The sequence below is a fragment of the Sinocyclocheilus rhinocerous genome, unplaced genomic scaffold (genome assembly GCF_001515625.1).
Source record: "Sinocyclocheilus rhinocerous isolate Xijiao unplaced genomic scaffold, SAMN03320098_v1.1 scaffold1129, whole genome shotgun sequence".
Taxonomy (NCBI): Eukaryota; Metazoa; Chordata; class Actinopteri; order Cypriniformes; family Cyprinidae; genus Sinocyclocheilus; species Sinocyclocheilus rhinocerous.
Window position 1 is genome coordinate 1,065,642 of NW_015634513.1, and position 21,253 is coordinate 1,086,894.

A 21,253-nucleotide genomic window follows, 5' to 3' on the forward strand; every position below is an offset into this window, starting at 1 on the left:
TTTTTACACATTGCTGTGCGATCTAATACTTGTTTAATATTAACCAAGCACCATTTAATTCAAATGTCAACTTAATCTTTAATATTTGGCCATTTCTTTAGGACAGAAATGCTATAGCCACTGTAATTAAAAGAATATGTGTACATCAAAACGTGTAAACTCCGAGTGAGGGTTTGAGCTTTTAATTTGAAACAGCTATGTATTCTCCTGAGTTTTCATGTGTGACGCATGTACTTAACCTACACGCATGTAAATAATTAAAGCGAAATGCATCACTTCCGGTATATTGCCGGTTAGTCGACGCGAGCAAAATGAAGTCGAGGATTTTTAAAAATCGAATAGTCAAATAAAATAGACGAATCGCGACAGCCCTAATATTTTTTAAACAAATATTTTGAAACCAGCTGCTCTAGATACAGTGTATTGGTGTATTGCATAATGTTCCTCTGCACATGTATGCACAGGTAGGTAATGGTCTACACCTTGTTTTTCCTGGTACATGTTCCTGCAGTGATGCAACACACACTAGTGCTTAACCTTTCTGCAAACAGGCATCTGGCAGCTAATTTCGTCAGCCCTTCTGCACCACCATCCTCATGTTATTATCTGTCTTAAACACTCACACACACCCCTCATTCTCCCATCACTGCTTCCAATGGGACATATGTAGAGAGACAACAGCTTAGACCTGGAATGACATTGCTTTGGCAGTGCTGCATAATTTTATTTTACTTCTGCTTTCAAATTTGGGACCCTTTTGCAAACAAGAGATTGCCCAGTTCTGCCTTTTTATGACTAATAACCGATGCACATATCTATTTTTTTTAAGAGTTTCAGTTCTTCAGTTCTTCTTTTTGATTCAATAAACTAAATTAGCATACAAAAAAATATTTATCATAATTTTTATATATTTGTATTTGATTCAGTATGTTAATTTTCATTAATAATATATTATTGTTGTTGTTGTTATTATTATTTATGCCATAATATTTCTAAGTAATGCCATTGTTAAATTATAAATTGAACTGAAATAATTTTTTCTGTGATGCACCAAAATGAACTTTTTACAGAAATGCCAAAAACAAATTTCTACTTTTCTTGTAGCCAAAAATCTAAAATAATGTAGCATGTTTTTTTGCTTAATGTTGTATTGTTGTATGGATAAAATAGACTCTGTTTTGGTTTAATATTTTTGGTTGCCAAAAGTTCACTGCATCACTATTTTAAGTTAATTGTATTTTTTAAAATTTTTTTAAATGATTTTTTAATGTAATTGTTACATGTTTTTTACCATAATTCCAAGATGACAACACGTGACATTTTACTCAGAATGACTCAGAGTTATGCATTTCTATGGCAACACTATCAACGTATTCACGTGCTTTCAGAACATAATTACTTGTAAGCTGGGAATGTTCTGAGAGCTACAACTTGGACCATGTGACTCCTGCCAGATTAATTTCGGCGCTGCTTATGTGCTACCTCTGAGTCCGAAGACGTGGACAGCTCTGAGTGGAACGTCACGTGTTGTCATCTAGGGTTGTGCCGATAGACGATAGTATCTTGTATCGACGATAGACCGAGATATTGCCTGTGGCTGATGCCTTTGACGATAGCAAGACGATTATTATTATTATTATTATCAGGCTAGTAATACTAATTAATATTAGGGCTTATTTGTTGCATTATATTTCTTTTTCCGCGTTTTACAGTATTGCGCGTTCTAACCAATCACACACGATTATGCTGAGCTTATGAATGCAATGGCCAATCAGAGGCATTCAGATGAGTCATCACTGAAACCGCAGAGTTCTGTTGTTCAGCGTGCGCTGACTGAATTCTGACTCGCAAATTCTCTTATTATAAACAACGAAGTGCAGATGTACTTGCGATGTAAGCAGTGGTGTAATGTAACGAAGTAATAATACTTCGTTACAGTACTTAAGTATTTTTTGGGAGTATCTGTACTTTACTTTATATTTCAGTCAACTTTTACTTTTACTCCACTACATTTTCTAATTAAAATGTATACTTTTACTCCGATACATTTCCCCGAAGCATATTCATTACTTACTACAAAATAGTCAGACGTCAGAAGAACACGGACTGCAGGAAAGCAGGTTTGACGAATCAGTGGGCTGGCGTTTGCTAGTTAGACATTTTCTACTCAAGTCGAGTCTGGGGTGTGGGATATACAGTATATCTTCTGCGATAATATGATAAGTGTTGTTGTAATGATGTGCGATCTGACATTATCGAGTATATATCACCAAATCACACACAGAGTGCACGCACGTTGATTTATTAGTCTATTAAAACTCAAAATTCCAGGCATTCTAAATTGTAGACGGCAAAAATGCTTTGGTATGCTTTTTATATTTATATAATTGAATATATAGTTACCTTAATCTATGTCACACAAAGAGTACCGTTTTTCTGCAGATATCAGCATGAGCACATTTAATAATCATTTTATACAAGTTCAGTAAAGCAATAAGTGACTTACATTTTAGACATAATATTGCTTGTTTTTGCTCAATTTTGCTAACGAAAATAGTTCCAAATAAAGATCACAGCACTGTTTTGCGTCTCTGAGCAATGGACGGTGTTTACTTATTGACTGAATCAGCTTTTTGAACGAATCGGTTGAATAAATGATTCAGTGATTCACTCATTAACACCGTCAAATTCTTTGTTCCTGAATGAATCAGTCGTTTGAATGAATTGGTTGAATCTCAATGACTCATTAACAGTCACTTGCTGTCACCTACTGGCTGTTTTAATTTCACATTTCGACTATTTTTTTCATGTTAAAATTAAATTATTTCAAATATCAGTATTCAACGTTTTATGTTTACGTTTTATGTAAACATTAGGCCTATTTATGCATCTGAATTTGCCGTTTAAATGCATCCATGTCCCTTATGAGATACATTAACTGTGTAAATACATCTAAATGCTATTTCAGATGCAGATTCCAGAAAAGATTTCTTATGTTGGAATTAGGGATGTCAACGATTAATCGATGATCGATTAATTGTCGATAAGAGATGCAATCGATTAAAGCTATCATGGTCGATTAAGTCGTTTAATTTTGGGCTGCGTACGGCTCATGCGCAAAACACACGCGAGCGGCTGTGAGTGACGGTGACGGTATATAAATGCATCATCATTCACTCATAATTACAAATTAAGCTTTTAATGTGATTTAAACTTTAAAAGTACATTAAAATAGAAACAACACAAAGTTCTTCAACATGGAATGCAATAGAAATGTAATAACAGTCATTTCCCCAGATAATTGTTTCATATTTGAAACTATTAGGTGAAGGTTGCAGGGCTGTGGGACACTGCGTGGGAAGGATTCATTCCTACAACTTGTTAATTCGTTCCTACGACTTATTAATTTGTGGCCACTGTCCATGTTTGATTAATTTTGTTCCTTAAATAACCCATGATTTAACTAAAATGAGGGAACAAATTAATACATTGAAACAAATTCTTAATTCATGGCCATGAAATCTTTCATTTCCCTTCCGCATGTTTACCACAGTAAGAGATGCGAAAACAGTGATAAAAAGTGAAGACAATAAAATAAACCTGCGAAATTAGAGGGTTTAGAATGTGAGGATTTAGGAAAAGAAACAATGCCTAAATATTATTGAATTTGTGTAAATTCGTGACCAAGAACAAAGGCTATGTAAATAAATGTAGGCTATATGGGCTCGAACGGCATCCAAAAGCATGTAAGATTTTCCAGCTAACCAAATATTCCTCTAATAAACAAAGCTTTTATACCACACTTGTCATAATCAGAGCTTATAATTTGTAAATAAATAATTGCTGGATTCAAAACAGCAATTAAAAGGCGCTGTGACCGACACTGACTCCGGCTGCGTGAGTGCGGAAAGCATGAACAGCTCGTCCGTGACGCGGGATTCGCGCCGCGTGGGGCAGAGAGGAGCGAGTATGAGAAGCATTCACAGACACAGGCTGTGTGTGCGCTCTTCTGAATTGGGAATAGCCAACATGCATTATAAACTTATTTCAAATTAATCTGTTGGGGAGATAACATGTGTAAGATAACGTTCATGTACTAACAAAAACATCTAAGAATGTATCTTTTATTCTCCAGTACTGAAAACAGAACCGATAAGGGAGCTTTTGATATGCGCTGTGACGCAGCTCATTTTCTGGTAAGATATCTGTACCTTTACTTGAGTATGGCTTTCAGGTACTTTATACACCACTGGATGTAAGTTTAAGAGATTTATTCATCATATAGTGTAGATTCACTGAGTTTAACAGGAGTGTTTTTAAAGTGCATAAACTCGCGCTAGACTTTTAGCCTTACGCTGGAGTTGGTTCACTTTCTCGCAATGAAACTAAGTAAATAATTACATAAATTAGCACGATAATATCGTGTATCGACGATCTCACAGACTGACGATAGGACGATATGAAAATTGAGCATATCGCCCAACACTACAGAATTACGGTAATTATGACATGGCGTGAATTCAGCTAATGTTTTAAAAGTTGAGTAATTGTCCATACAGCTGTTGGAGTCCTATTCTTTAGAAAATTGCCAAATGCAAGTGCAATTTATCAAGAGACCAGATAATAAAGAACTGATGACTGAAGTTGACAAGTTAATAAACGTAGTCTGTCCATTAGCAGTGTTGAGTTTTGGGAACTGAAGATGTAGTGTGCCTAGTCTGACACATATGAACACTTGAGATTCAATATTGGTTTAAATAGTGCAAAGGATCTGCAGTCGTTTTTTATTGACTACCGTGCTTTACATGCTGATGTTCACGCACCTCTTTCGAAGCTGACTTTTGACCACAGGAACATCATAACATAAAGATCTGCGCTGCTAAGCTTTCTGTGGTTAGAATCAGCTTTGAAAGGTCAACTCAATTCTTTTAATAGACGTATGTGGCTTTGAGTGACATTTACTTTCATCTTTGCTCAAGTGTTGTAACACTGTGATCCGTTCTCATTGTGATGCTTTGGGGAAGTGTGCACTTTGAAAGTCTGCATTTTTAGTCGGGAGACTGAAATAAATGATCTTTGAGTATGGTTATGTTTCAAGGCAACGATGTTCATAAAACCAAAACATTCTCTGACTTATCAGTCATTTAGATCAGTTTTTCCGTTTCACAGTGACATGCTTTAACAAAAACATTCTGATGAAAATGATTTTGGAGTCTGCAGTGCTGTATTTTGCTCTGTCGTTCTGCAGGCCGGTGGGGCTGCCAAGAGCTGAAACCGTATATATCCACAACCCCAGCCCAGAGCTCCCAGTCTCTCTGCTCTCTGTGTTTACATCCAGCAGACATTTTCACATGCCTTCCTTCCACAGAAGGGTAAGTATGCACCTCGTTTCCCATTTGGGCTGCTTTCTCTGTTCCTCTACATCAGTTTAATCACTCTCATTGTCCCATATGAATGTAATCCAGCATTTCGTGTCATTCAGTTTCTTGCATTGTTTTTTTTTTTGCTTTACAGGTGATTCCACCCAGAGGGAGAACATCTTTTAAAATCATTTTCCTCCCCACAGTGGAGGGCAATGAAGAAATCTCTTTATTTATTAACACTTCAACCCATGGGGTGATATCATACCAGGCAAGTTTTATAGAATTATACTATTATACAGTCATTCTTTCACTTAAGAGGTTTCATAGAGACATATTTTTACTCAGGGGCATACTAAGGGGACATGTGGGAGTGATTCATATTTAAAAGAGGTTTATTTAGCTTGGCAGCAGTGCAAAAGCAATTGTAGTCGGTTGCATAAAATGACAGTGGTAAATGGTATTCTCACGGTTAGCAATCATTTAAGATTTTTTTTTTTTCCTCAACCAAAGTACATATTACAAGTAGGGTTGCAAAATTCCAGGAATTTTCAAGACGCGAAACTTTCCATGGGAATAAACTGGACATTTGCAAAATTGCAGGTACTGGTGACTTAAATGTAGTTGAGAAACAAAATCTTGCAGCATAATCTTGGTTAAAACAACCTGATTTAATGCAATTTCAGTTTAATTTCTACCCTACACATTGCTCAATCACATGCGCACAGCACACTTTTTACTCAAGGCTATTGAGACCACACCCCCTACATGCACTGTGCTTTCCTCCATAATATGAACAGATCATTTCTTAAATCCTGCACACAAAATATCAAAATGTCAATCTTGGTAAGTATTCATGTAAATTACATGAATATTACAAAAAATTATGTTTGAAACTTCCTTGTGCTGTGTGTAATATACTGTGCAACCAAATTAGGCTATACCATTGTAAAAACGAATACACTGACTGAACAAACCATAGACTGAAACAAACATTTAGGTGAGATAATAATAAAACAAAAGTCTAAAAATGACCCTCCCCCACACACAATCCCCTCTAGTCACCTAAGAGGGGGATTCCCCTCCATTTTCTCTGAAGCCACACTTGCTGCATTTGAGCCCAAAGACTACATCTAAGTTTGATATTCTAAATATATTTGATCTATGGGATTCAAGTTTAGTAAATACCAAAAAAAGTGTTTATACAGTAGCTATATATCAATATATGAAAAATCTAAGCGAGTTAGCACTATTTCATTGACAATTTATGAGGTATGTTATATAGCTCGAGCTGTGATGCTCTTTCTGCTAGCCAGTTTCCTGGTATCATACAGAATTACAGTACTATTCAAAAGTTTGGACACATTGCTATTTTTAATGTTTTTGCACATTGCATATCTTTTGCTCATCAAGCCTTCATTTATTTGATCAAAAATACAGAACAAAACAGTAATATTGCACAGTATTACCGGTATTACAATTTAAAATAATGGTTTTCTGTTTTAATATACTTTATAATATAATGTATTTCTGTGATGCAAAGCTGAATTTTGATCGTCATTACTCCAGTCTTCAGTGTCACATGATTCTTCAGAAATCTTTCTAATATGCTTATTTATTATCAATTTTGGAAACAGTTGTGCTGCTTAATAGTTTATTTTATTACCTGTGAATCTTTTTTCAGGATTCTTTGAATAAAGAGTAAAAAAAAAAAAAGAACAGCATTTAGTTAAAATAGAAATCCTTTTTAACAATACACTACCATTAAAAAGTTTGGGGTCAGTATCTTTTCTCTCTCTTTTTTTTTTAAATAAGTTAATACTTTTATTCAACAAGGATATGTTAAATTAATAAAAAGTAATAGTAAAGACTTATATTGTTAGAAAAGGTTTCTATTTTGAATAAACACTGTTCATAAGTTTTTATTCATCAATAAATCCTGAAAAAGCATCACAGATTCCCCCCCCAAAAAATCCAAAAATGTCATTTTTAAAATTTGTATTAGTTTGCATGCATGTGAGCCTATGATTAAACAAAATGTTTATATTTATGTTTGTATATGATACAGTTTTATAAATTTCCCCAAATTTCCAATTCCCAAAAATTCCCGTAAATTCCTATAAATTCCTGGTAAGTTTCAAACTTGGAATATTTCAGACGAAGTTCCCATGGAAAGTTTCCGGAAATTTACCGGAAATTTTCCGCTCCGTTGCAACCCTAATTACAAGACAAATTCAATATTCATGACCAGAGCTCGGGGTGGCAAAATGTATGTGTTTTTTGTTTGCCTTGTTCATAACAATGCTCTTTCAGATGTTTGTTAACTGTTGTTAACTGAATCAAGGTCACACTGTGTCTTTCTGGAAATGTAGGGCAGTTATGTATATTACAGTACACACTGATGAGTAACAAGCTTAAATAGTACAGAATCTTTTGCAATAGTCAGAATAGTGTGATACTGTCATCGAACAAATTCACTTTAATCACCAAAGCAATCTGCGTTGACAAATATATTAGTATTCAGGTTGTGTAAAGTATGTTACCTTCTGTAGTCATGTTTTCATTGTGAGTACGTTTCTGGTGACCTGATAAAAGCTGTAACACCACTGTGTCAAACTACTACTTCATGTATGAAGAAACAAAGTCTTCAAGTCTACACTACCAGTTTAAAGTTTAGAAATGCCTACTAATTTTTTTTATCGCATTACCTTTCAAAAGTTGTTTTAGTTCAGTATGAAAGCTGCATTTACTTGATCCAAAATACAGTAAAAACACTAATAGTGTACAATTTTTAATAAATGTTTTCTTTTTTATATATTTACTGTATAATTTAAAATGTCACATATTTCTGTGATGGCAAAGCTGAATTTTCAGCAGTGAATTACTCCAGTTTTCAGTGTCACACGATCCTTCAGAAATCATTCTAATATTCAGATTTAGTGCTCAAGTAAGATTTCTTATCAATGTTGAAAACAATCTTTGAAATGTGTTTTGTATCTCTCTCTCTATCTGCCAGGTTTTTGGGGTTGGTGTCCATGGGGGATCAGTCAAGGACGTCCATAGAAAGGATAGCGTTCTGATATTTCCCCACATACAGAGCATTAATCTAACACAAACTCAGGTATGCGTCATGCATGTGGATGTGCTCTTTGCTTAGTTGCGTGCTTAAACATGCAGATGTTCTTTTTTTGTTTACTATTCTTTGTGCTGGATGACACATGAAGTCCAGCAACAGCTGAGTGCTTCTGTCTCCTATTACTGTCATAGCCATTAGCACACACACACACACACAGGACATCATACATTAGAGTCTGTGTAAAGCAATATTAAATGTGTGTTCCGAGTTTGTAATGCCACAGAAAAATGTGTTAACCACCCAGCCAAATTTGAACGATTAAAAAACACCAAGTAAATAAAACGTTATTAAAATCTTGAAAAAAGCAGCAGTATTCTCCGTGGTTCCTCAGTGGCTCCAGTGTGTCATTTACCGCTTTTCTACTGGGGCTGGTGCCAGAGCTGGAACCGGTGCTCGGCCGAAAATGCACTCGTTCAGAACCGGCTCGCATTTCCACTGGCAGGGAGCAGAACCTCCTACGTCACCAACATGTGACCGCAATCACTTGTTATTTATTGCGGAAGGAGAGCGTTGATCTCTTCTGTCAATCATTAATTGTTTGTGTTAATGTTGTTCATTTACCTGAACTCCGACGGCTTTTAAAAATAGGCTTGTTTGATATGCATCGCCGCCGTATAAACCGATCCGTTTATGACATCAAAGTACTGCGAGTGCAGTTCAAAAGCATAAAGAATCATCTGCTCTCCAATTGCTGTCGTGGTAAAAGTGGTATTTGAGACATGATTTCAGGCCCGCCCAAAAAATCCTGAACACAAAAATGGTGAAAAACTGTTAAATGGTCTAACTCCACAATTCAGTACTGCATAGTTCACAGTCTTTGTAACGCGTTTTCAGCATTACATTTCTAAAATGTATGTGTTTGGAATCAATTATCTCAATTGCCTTTACACGTACTTAAAAAAAACAAAAAAACAAACAGCCATGCTGTGAGACACCCATGTAAACCCACATGACTAAAGTCTTGTTTTTGTTGATTTTATTCTTAAGGCCTGAACAGAAAACACAAATTACGGCAATAGGGGCTGTTGACAACACATTTTTGTGTCCACTGCGCTGCTTTTCAATTGCTTATCTCTGTAAACATTCACTAGACAGCGTCTTGCACCTTAGAACTTTTTTAAAAAGTATCTCTAAACCTCTGTTTGAATGGCCACTTAGACTACTGGGATCTTATGCAGTCAACCGGGGTACTTGTACTCAACAGGATAGTTGGAGACATTTTGTTTTTTTACCTATTAAACAAACAAACAATTATAAAAATATAAAATAAAAAAACTTCATTAACATCAGAGCTGTTAATAAATAGAATAATGAATATCAAATGATCAATTTTGCAGTTAATACATCACATTTAAGTTTAGTTCCAAGACAGTATGCCAGATATTGGCAGTTATTTCATATACATGTTACTTGATTAGTTGATGGTTTGACAGAGGTAGACGATGGTCTGTTTTATCTCATATAGGAGTTCTGCAGGGTCTCGGCTCTCATAAACAAGTTTAAATATAGATGTGCTTCTGTTGTAGCGGCCACATTCAAAGTAAGCTCTGTGTTTGGATGAAGCCACTGCAATTTCACTGGCTCTTGTGCTGAATGATAACTGAATATAAATGGCTATTCCTCCTGAGGTCCAACAGACTGGTCTGCTAGCACAAGATGAGCCCCATCTTTATTTTGATTATGTGACAATAGAGGAACATGTGTGAATGTATATTCAAACCTGTACCTTCACACTGACTAATTTGAGATAAATTTAAGGTGATTACATGTGGCGTGACACTGTTGGTTCTACCTTATTAGCTAAAAGTGAGCATGACCAGATAATTACCACATACATTTTTGAGGAGAGATGATGTAACCCTGCTATTCACTTATAATTTGGCTAAGTGCTGTACAGCTGACATGTAAAGATACTGTATTGTTGAAGCTACAGACTTGATAACAGTAAGGGATGTTTCACCTATTGACAACTGCTGAAATCTTGCCGCTCTTGGAAGAAGGGTGCTCAATTAAACGGGTTCTTCTGACATTTCACACCGATTCGCTGTCATATTGCAGTGCCTCATTTTTCACCATGGACAATCAGGGTCTTGCTGTTGTGTTTGCAAAAATATGCATGAACGTTTCAACAGGATAAGCCCCCTCAGGCTATTAAGTGTTAAAATTTCGTTTTGTTCTGTCATCCAAACCTGTATGAATTCCTCTCTTCCGTGGAACACAAAAAAAGAACTTCAGGTGCATCTACAGTAAACTACTTTTATGTTTTATTAGAGATTTGTTGTCTTATTTTGAGCTTGACAGCCCCTAGACAACATTTACTTTGATTATGTGGAAAAAAAATGAACATGTTGCGCCTCATTTTATGAAAATCATACAGGTTTGGAATGGCATGAAGGTGAGTAAGTGATGACATAATTTTCATTTTTGAGTGCCCTGCTCAAGGTGGTGGGTTAGTTATTGTTCACATATACAGTCACATACACATCCCACATTTAGATCCCTTCATTTAAGAACATTTATTGAAATAATCTGTGCAAAAATCACTTGGTAAGCCACTAGTTTTAGAGTGTAAATTCAGAAGTTCACTTCTGTAGATGGAGTCTTTTAAAGGGGCCCATCTTAGTGACTGATGGTTTTGAATGTATTGAATTATTTATGTTGCTTGAAGAGGTAGAGGAAATGAAAGTTAACATCTTTAATGGAGAACACATAAAGAATGAACAAAAAAGCTGCACTGGGCCTCTGAAGATGCATTTGCTGCCTAAGAATCATTAAAGCACTTCCTTTGTTCACTATTGAAACTGCCTCACAAAAAATCTGGCTTTTTTTGTGTTGTGTTATATATTGTTATAATAATATTAAGTTGCTGCAGATGAAAGTGTCTGCTTAATAATGTAAATTAGATGTATTGTTGTGATCATTTAATTTGGTCTAAAAAGAGCTTCTGAGCTAATGAATTTAAATGGTCTTTCTCTTTTGCTCCTGCAGGAAGATGCTTCTAATATAACAATTTTAGGTCTGCTGCTTGACTGCAGTTTACCAAAAATGTTCTACAATCAGCCCCAGGTAAGATGTAATCTCAGTTTCAGGAACTGTTTTAAGGCCTGTTCACACAAAGACTAATATTTGGTATGAAAACTGGGTGCGATAAACATTTTAAGTTGAATGAGTGGCTTTTAATTTGAATGCATCTGTTCAGATTGAAACAAACATTTGCATGTCGTAAATACGACAATTTTTTAATGGAGATATGTTCTCATTTCTGTGAAGAAAACTAGCCAAGCTATATGATTTACGCTTATGGTCACATGCCCAGAGCTGCTGCTGTTACATAAAACTAGAGTTTGGTAACTATTTTGCTAAGAGTCAGTGAATAGCAGAGAAAGATTTCGGAACCAGCTCTCTTGTCTCTCTGTACTCTTGTAGTTGGTGTTGTTTTAAAAAACACTGCAGCACATGTGTCAGAAACTGAAGGTTGTGCAGCGCTTTGTGTCCCGGAAAACTGGCATATTTCTGCTTTTCTATAAGCCATATCAATTGAAAAAGGTGCAGCACTCACTCTTGAAGGGGTGAAAACTTTATTGATTAAAATGAGTTTGTACTTGTTGGAAGCCACTCCCCTAATTGGCAGAGTGACACACCTGTTGCTGATTACAAGAATGTTTAAAGCATGGTTTGGTATTGCTGTTCTTGATATCTGATGAAGACCTTGATAACGGCCGAAACGTAATTTTAATCAAAGTTTTCACTCCTTCAAGAGTGAGTGCTGCACCTTTTTCAATTGATATGGCTTTTTGATTTTTGGTTGCACCTGCATATCTTATATCGTTGGTAGACACCTCCTCTCAGTAGCTTTTCTATAAGCGCCACCTTAGAGAGTGAATTTACATTTTCCTGCAGCCTGTTTTTTATGAACAGACAAAAAGCATAATAAAATTGTGCCCAAATTTCATAACAAACATTCATGCTTGTGTGAACAGGCCTTGAGAAATTACTCTACTACTTATATTTCTGCCTATAAGGAACTATAGGTACTTCCTAATGGCAGTGGAAATGTAGGAGATACTGTAGCCAGTGAAAAACAGCTTATTTATTTGCATCTTTATTGTTTTCTCCCTTTTAATTTAATTAATTGTCTCAGATTTGTCTCTTACCAGATCCCTTGTTAATGGCATAAACCGAGAGTAATGAAAGCTCATGTCCAAGCCTGACATCCTCCATCATTGTTGTTTCTATTGTATTGCATGAGGAAAAACAAACAAACTTTTTTCCCATTTACTGTTTAGCATAACTGTATTGTTCGTAGAAACGACGTCTTTAGATTGCATCCCCATCGGTTTATCATTGTAGGTGCGAATGCAAGAAGGAAAAGCCTCCTTAAGTGTATAGCTCCCTTTTAAAGGTCTCCTTCCAGTTAGTCCTTGTTGGAAAGTCTTGGAACTTCATGTTGGAACACTGCTAATAGCTCAGTAGAGAGTTGATGGTGCTGTTAACACCCATCCACTCAGAGACCATGCACACCAACATCTAATGTTACACATATAATCATCTAGCGAGGAGACAGCTTTAGTTGCATTGATTTACAAGTTATTTAGTGATTGAATATTGGGATGTGGCACGTCTTTAGTTGGAACGCTTTGCATTCCTGTGATTTGTGTTGACGGGTGTCTAGCGTGTCGATGAAATATGTGTCTTTACGTTTCTCTCTCTTTCCTCACAGGGTTGGTGTTTAGTATCCGAGGAAGGCAGAATTGCACTTCAGATCAGTCTTTCTGAAAGAGGGGAAAGGCCGACCCACTTGGACAAACTCAAGCCTTACGTGCTAGAGAATATTGTGGTGCTGCTGGTCCTCCCACCACCAGAAGATGCTGTCTGTATGTTTATTTGTACTTTTATCCATATTTTTAAGTGGCTATTTTTTTTACACATCTTGCTCTTCACACTTTTAGATTATAAACTCGTTTGTTTTCTGCTGGAGATACAAGAAGTGCATGACATGATTTTTGATTCATATCCTACTAGCAATATTTGTTTAAATTTTTGTAAGCGTTTTGCTAGCTTTATTTATTGTCTTTTATTTATTTTTGACTGTATTTTGACCTTATCAGCGTTCGTTTATCTTTTGCTATGACTCTCATACAACACACACCAAAAACAATTTTCAGTTTGAACAAATTTGTGGTGTCACTGGGCAGTTTGTTACGTGGCCGCTGTGTTCGTGTTTTCACACTCCCCTTGTGAGATTGGCATGATTCTGTTTTAACACGTTTCCACTCAAACTTTTTGTTTGGACTCCTGGATTGCACTCGTGGGTTCGTGGGGCCCTAGGCGAGATCATAAAAATGCATCCTAGTGATGTAAAAATGTCATAACATATAAATCAGAATCGCAATAATATCTTTTTTTTTTTTCTTTTTAAGAGAAAGCACAAACATATCATACTCTATATAACTATATAATTGGTTATCTAATGCAACAGGTTCATTGTAAACAAACAACAATTGAAGCAGAGAGATATGCAAAAGCAAACAGGTCTTTGTTTACACTGCACCCAATTCAACTTGTTTTTGAAATTCATTCTTTAAGACTGAATCTGCAGTGAATTAAATCAGATAAGAAATACTTTTTTTCAGCAAGGATGCAATAAATTGATCAAAAGTGACAGTAAAGATGGTTCAAATGTTGCAGCATATTTTAACTTCATATAAATGCTGTTCTTTTGAACTTTCTGTTCATTAAAGAATCCAGAAAAATTGATTTCACAAACATATTAATCACCACAACTGTTTTCAGCATTAAGATTAAGAAGAAATATTTCTTAAATGCCAAATTAGCATATTGGAAAGATTTCTTAAGGATCATGTGACACCAAAGACACCAGCTTTGCCATCACAGGATTGCATTACAGTTTAAAAATATATTCAAATAAATTAAAAAAAAAACTAAGTAATTACAACAGAATCTAACAATATTGCTGTACAGTATTTCTGTACAGTATTAAAAAAAATTATAAATGTAGTCTTTGTGAGCATAAGTGACTTTAAAAAAATAAATAATATCCATTCCTGCATTTAAACTTTTTAATGTTAGTGTACATGTTATTAAACTCTACTACATGTACTTATGTCTGTTTCATTATTGTAATGAACACTGGAAATACGCATTTTAGTTTAGTTTTAGTAACATGCCACTGAAAATGAATGCACACTCTGGCGTGGTAATGTGACTCAAAGCACCTTGAGTCTGCATTCATTTTCAGTAATTGAATGATCTAATGAGTCACTTATTTCATCTGTACCACAGACATGTGGAAATAATTATATTACCTGGAGACACCTTGTCATAGATTTCATCTCTGCTTTCAAAACCATCAGCCTACTTGAACTTTTCAATAAACACTTAAGATAATGAGCATAGACTCTTATTTCACTTCCTTATGGAAATGTTTTTACTCTAATAAGATGCTCCTTTTATCTGATGCATAATTGCTTAATCACTCAGGCATGAATAAATATAGTTTAGAAATGTTAAATGTACAGGGGAAGTCGTGGCCTAATGGTTAGAGAGTCGGACTCGTAACCCAAAGGTTGTAGGTGGGGGGTGTGAATGTACAGCGCTCTCTCCCACCTTCAATACCACGACTGAGGTGCCCTTGAGCAAGGCACCGAACCCCCAACTGCTCCCCGGGTGCCGCAGCAAAAAAATGGCTGCCCACTTCTCCGGGTGTGTGTTCACGGTGAGTATGGGTCACCATACCTGGTCACATGTCACTTCACTTATGTCACTTCACTCACTTTAGTATGAAATTACAGAATGATTGGTGAATGGTTTTAGTGAATTAACCCAACAGCATGTTAATTTTCAAGGAAAGGTCCGCTCTGAAATGTCCTGTAAGCACAGATAATGAGACGGAAGGGAACCATAACTTCCTAGTTCATGAGTTACACCTACCTGGATTTGAAGATTTTTGTTGCTTGGCCACCAACGCCCAACAAATAACTTTCCCTGGTATCATAGCACCACCTTGTGGCTTTCCTACTGTGCATTCTTCTTTTTTTCTTTTTTTTCAAGTTGTGTAGTATGGACCCATTTATAAATTATTTTTCATAATTATGTACATTTAAGTACATTTATAATAATGTATTTTTATTCCAGCAGATCCCAGAATAGGAGTGTTCATGTTGAACTCGGGGGTTAAAAAGCTCTTTGTTAAGGTATGTGCACACAGGACAGCACCGGTTCTAATGAGGTTAATTATGCATATAAACTGATAAGGTTACTAAACGTGGATCGTGCTGCATGACATGTCTTGTGTCTTTTTAAGGAGATCCAGCTCTTGTCAAGGACAGACAGCAGTGTAGAACTCACTGAAGTGCTACTCAAGCCTTCCGCTACTAATTTCACTCAAGTGGCTTCACTCTTCTGTAGACGTCAGTAGCCTAAAATTCTCATGTGTATTCTGATTGTTCATACTGGACATGCTATATGATGTTAGCCGTGTTTATTCCACTGTCTTTCACATTTTTGTTTGTAGGCTCTTTGTCAGCTAAAAGTAAAAGGTGTCCAAGACAGATTGGCCTGCAGATTTTAGCAAACAGAACGTTGAATTTATATCCACTGCTGGAAAGCACACACAGGTAATGATTTCTGTATTAAGAGTATATTTACTGCAAATTACCTTAATGCTTTTATCATTAACATTATCTGTTTTTAAATACATTTAAATCATTGGACAGCAAATGCACAATAGGCCAAAAATAACATTTTTCAAATGTTACGTAATAAAAAAAAAAATTGTAAAACATTGTTTTGCAAGTTTTAAATATGGTATCATTAATAATTGCATAAATACACTACCCGTTCAAAATGTTGGGGTCAATACGATTTTTTTTTTTTAAAGGAAATTAATAAGCAATAAGCAAGGATGTTTTAAATCAGTGAATACTGGAACACTGAAGACTGCTGAAAATTCAGATTTGCCATCACAGAAGTATTTTTTTATATATATATTAAAATAGAAAACTTTAAATTGTTAATATTTCACAATATTGCTGTTTTTTTACTGTATTTTTGATCAAATAAATGCAACCTTGCATTTTTAAATGTTTTTTTAGCCTCTAATGATTAATAAGAGTATTTTCTAAAACATTTAAAAAATCTTACACATTATAAACTTGTGTAAGTGAATGGCAGTGTGCTTCAACTCTTTATATTTAGGATATAAAATATAAAATGTAACCTAGTGAATGCTGTGTTCATGATTTTTGATGCAGTTCTACTAGCCTTGTTTTTACAAAGTTGTTCCTCTCTGTTTCAGATGGTCCAGCTCTGAGCTGAGTTCTTTAGTTCAGCTCAGACAGAAGCAGAGAGGCTCAGAGCATGTTGAGCTCTGGCTGTCCATCCCCTTCCCCATCACCTTCAGAATCACTAACATCTCCTTTTCGCAGCATAAACTCTTTAAGGTAATGTTTATCTGAACACCGGAGACTTGAATGTCCAGTGACCACATGACTTTAGAACAGATGAATGGATTGAAGGACACTTGGCGACTAAATATTGTGGATTTTTTTCCTGCTTTGAAATTGAGATGAGTAGTTGGTGGGTTAGTGACTCTTTTAATTTTTTTTTAAATTTTTTTACTTAGTCAACGTAGTACTTAAAATACATAATAAAAACTAAATAATATAATTGCTTTTAACAGTATACAAAAGTACAATTCACAAAAATAGTAGCCTATATTAGTCCGAACGATACCGTTTTTACAGCTTTACTAAGATGTACATTTTCCCAATTTGTAGGTTGTAAATTTGACAAAGTCCCTGGAGGTGAGCCCTGGTAGCTGGAAGCTTCTGTCTCTTCAACTGCTCAGCAAATCTTTACCCACAAACCTCAAAACCACAGTTACACTGACAACCAATTTAGGGGTACCAATGGAGCTTCACCTCCAAACGTATTCTACTGCCTCAAAGGTAAAGCTTGACTACATCAGCATGAAAACTCTTAAATAAGAGATAAGGTTCACATCCTCTTGCTGTGTTGATGGAAACCTGATAATGGATTAAAATCATTCTCTACTGCATAGAATGCATTGAAAAGAGAGCACATAGACAGTAATTTATTTATTTACTTCGGGTCCTATTATTAAGCAGATTTGCTCATTTTTGTCTGAATGATCACTTTCTTTCCTCAGCAGGGAGGTGTTATGTTTGAGTCTTCTGAAGAGTGTGAACGGCTCTGTCCTCTCCGTTTGTCCAGAGCAGGTGAGACAAACACAACTGGACACACATAAGTGTTTTTTCTAGACCAGTGGATCGCAACCTTTTTGACTCCAAGGTTCACCATTGTCTTAAACAGTTTGTTTTGAAAACTTGTCTTAATTTAGTTTCTGTAAATGAAAAAAAAGCCCTAATAATTCATATAAAATAATTAATCAAAATTATTACATTTCACCAATGTTCTTCAAGATTCCCACACTTTTTACCCACTGAATTGACATGACTCTTCCAGTCCATCATGATTTACTGGATGAGGATTACGGATAAAGGATTTAAAAAAAAAAAAAATTTATTCACAGCTTCTACCCAATAAATGATTTCGGAGCTTGGCTTAAATAGTAAAATGTGTTTTAATTATAGAAATGCCCATGGCATTGCAAGATTTTCTTTAACTTGCATGATTTATTCGGGTCTATAAATCACAATTTTAAAATTTTTCCCAGGAAAGCAGTGTAAGCAGTGTTTTTTTTTTTTTTGTCCATATTCTATTATAGTTTTTATTAATACTTTTAATTCATTTTTATGAATATATTTTCCATTTTAATTTTAAACGTAGTGACGTTTTTTAAATTTTTATTTTTTTCCTTTGTTTTTTCTTTAATGTCTGTACAGCTTTTATTGTTTTTTGGTAACACTTTAGTATAGAGACCAATTCTCACTATTAACTAGTTGCTTATTAGCATGCCTATTATTAACATATTGGCTGTTTATTAGTACTTATAAAGCACATATTCTGCATGATCATATTCTACATCCCTAATTTTACCCAATACCTAAACTTAACAACTATCTTACTAACTACTAATAAGCAGCAAATTAGGAGTTTGAGTCGTAGTTAATGGTTTGTTAACAGCAAGAATTGGACCTGTTTTTAGTTTTATAGTACATGTAATTAAACTACATAATTATACATGCTGCCTTGAACTAGCTGAAATAAATTAAGTTTACATTTCTTATATTTTATTTTATTTTTGTTCAGTTAACATTTATTTAAAGTAGCAATGTTTTTTTATGGTTTTAGTTTGTTTTACTTTTCTGTAATAACCCTGTGAGGAAGTAAATTTAAAAAAAGAAATATTTCATTTATAGTTGTTTCGGCTTTATTTTATTGCTTGTTTTGCCTTATTTTAAATCATTTTTAAGTCATCTTGAGCCCCCCTAGTAGCACTGTTGTAGTCACTTATCATAACCTTGTACTATAAATTGATTGAATAGTTTTTTGCATACTAGTTTTTGCATTTTGTATGTGTATGAACTTGCAGGACATGTTGAGTGGCAGCAGTCCCTTCTCCCAGAATCCTCCTCATCTCTCTGGAGAGTGGACAGCAGTCTGGCCTCTTCACTCTGTAGCCGTTGGCACTGTAGCAGAGAGCTTTCTTGCAGGTAAACATGCTGGAAGGTAGAAACAAACGTGTGGGGACAAATGGGCTACCCGTTTTGAATGCTGTTTAAACATATGTACATTCACTCATCTTTTTTGTCTTGTGTATGTGTTTTATTCAGGTGGCCCAGACTTCCTGCAAACGACTCTTCACCCCTGGACTTTGGGGCCACACCTGTCAATGAGAGTAAGGTATGCAAATCACTAATAAAAGAACAAAAGGAGCATCTTTAGTAAGAATCTTTAAATGGCAATCAAACGTGCCACCTTTTGATGCATCACATGGAATTTTCAGCATTGTTTGAACTATTAATGTAAATCACTAACCCAGGTGAAGAATTTCACTCTGAAAAACCCGACGGATTCAGTGGTGTCTGTGGAGATCCGAACCCTCTCCTCATATCCAGTTCCGCTTGAAGCCCTCGACATGCTGACCAAATGGTACCAACTGTAAACACACACTCATATGGCCTAAATTCTGTTCTGCCAAAAATTTTAATTACAGAATAAAATATAAACAATATTAAATTGAATATCTAGTACAGTATAAACATCTCTCATGAGACAAAATGTCTACATGTAAATAAGACATGTATTTACACACAAATTACACATTTTTATTTAGTCATTTTAGTACTTCAGCTTATTTTGTTTCCGTTAGTTCCCAAGGCAATACTTTCTGTTTAGTAGCGTTAGTTAGCATTAATGAAGAAATGTTAATGAGACATAACATCTGAAATCATATTATGAATGTATCTGTTTCTAGGTTTAATATTAGCCCACTGTCTGTGAATATCACTACAACAGAGTTTCTTTTATTGGCTACTAATCACAAGGTGAGGTCATGACCTTTAAAAAGCCTTGTTAAGCACATTGAGTATATCTTGTGTAGTTAATGTGTCTTGTGGTAACTCTGGTTATAGTGAACTCATGTTTTTGCAAACAGGAAAGTAAGAGAGGCAGTGTGTTGAGATTCCTTCTTCAGCCGTGGGAGTCGAGGACGGTTTCTGTGGCGTACCAACCCACAGAGCACAAGCATGTTACCTCACTGCTCCTCATCAGGTACTGCTCTGCCCAAATGAGTTGTAACTGAGGTATTAACATAACATTGAGCTATTAATTATACATTCAACAGATTAAGGGGGAAAAGGTTTTGCTTTGTTGGGATGTTGCTATGGACAGTACTGCAATGCATGGTCATGAAAAAAATGTAAATGATCAGGAAATTTTTATTCAAAAATTTCATAAAATAGTTCACAATTTGGTCTGAGTGTTAGTGATCCCCATCCCGTAAGCACATACTATAGGAAATGTCGTGGGCATTTATAGTAGGAACTTTGTATGTGCTATGTAATGACATGATGATGACAACATTTGCTTTTTTTTTCGCTTTAGCAATTACACACAAAATGTTTTGCCTTAAGGTGCGGTCACAGAATGCTGGTTGGTCTAAAAGTGACTTTTGTGCGAGTAGTTCCATTACACTATTGACCGCAGCTTTCCTTGTTGTGGTTGTTGTTGTTTTCTCAGTGTTGCTATGAGTTTCTATGCTAGTTGTTAGCACACAGTAATTGTGGCTCTATCTGTTTGTTAACAGAAACAACCTGACCGTGTTTGACATGGTTCTGGTTAAAGGGTTTGGGGCAAAGGAGCTCCTGAGAGTAGGAGGGAAGCTCCCTGGGCCTGCAGCCTCACTGCGCTTCAATGTGCCCCAGTCAACCCTCATGGAGTGCAGAGATGGTGAGCTGAGCTTCTCCTGTTATCTCTAAGAGTTTGCTGAAAAACACTTTATAATAACTTTCATTAATAAATCATTTAACAAACATTTTACATGCTTAACAGATCATTTGTTAATATATATTCACATACCTAGAAATATGAGATAATGTGCTTGTTAATGTTTACTAAGGAACTTACAAACACAACCCTCTACATTGCGAGTAAATCACTCGCATATGCGACTAAATCTTCACTCTGGCGACTAGTGTGTATGTGTGTGTGTGTATATGTGTATATGTGTGTGTATATATGTGTGTGTGTGTGTATGTGTGTGTATATGTTTGTGTGTATATGTGTGTATGTATATGTGTGTGTGTATATG

General features: G+C 35.5%; 1 protein-coding gene across 1 annotated transcript in view; it reads left to right on the top strand.

Moving 5' to 3' along the window:
- Positions 1–21,253, top strand: part of tmem131l (transmembrane 131 like) — a 70,097-nt gene that overhangs the window by 31,104 nt on the left and 17,740 nt on the right. The window contains exons 5-21 of the mRNA XM_016559881.1: positions 5,249–5,372; positions 5,515–5,631; positions 8,377–8,481; positions 11,485–11,562; positions 13,217–13,370; positions 15,652–15,710; positions 15,821–15,926; positions 16,031–16,133; positions 16,814–16,958; positions 17,295–17,465; positions 17,687–17,756; positions 19,034–19,154; positions 19,275–19,344; positions 19,484–19,593; positions 19,919–19,988; positions 20,099–20,214; positions 20,750–20,892. Of these exons, the coding sequence (XP_016415367.1) occupies positions 5,249–5,372; positions 5,515–5,631; positions 8,377–8,481; positions 11,485–11,562; positions 13,217–13,370; positions 15,652–15,710; positions 15,821–15,926; positions 16,031–16,133; positions 16,814–16,958; positions 17,295–17,465; positions 17,687–17,756; positions 19,034–19,154; positions 19,275–19,344; positions 19,484–19,593; positions 19,919–19,988; positions 20,099–20,214; positions 20,750–20,892 (1,862 nt within the window). The remainder of the gene's footprint in view (positions 1–5,248; positions 5,373–5,514; positions 5,632–8,376; positions 8,482–11,484; positions 11,563–13,216; positions 13,371–15,651; positions 15,711–15,820; positions 15,927–16,030; positions 16,134–16,813; positions 16,959–17,294; positions 17,466–17,686; positions 17,757–19,033; positions 19,155–19,274; positions 19,345–19,483; positions 19,594–19,918; positions 19,989–20,098; positions 20,215–20,749; positions 20,893–21,253) is intronic.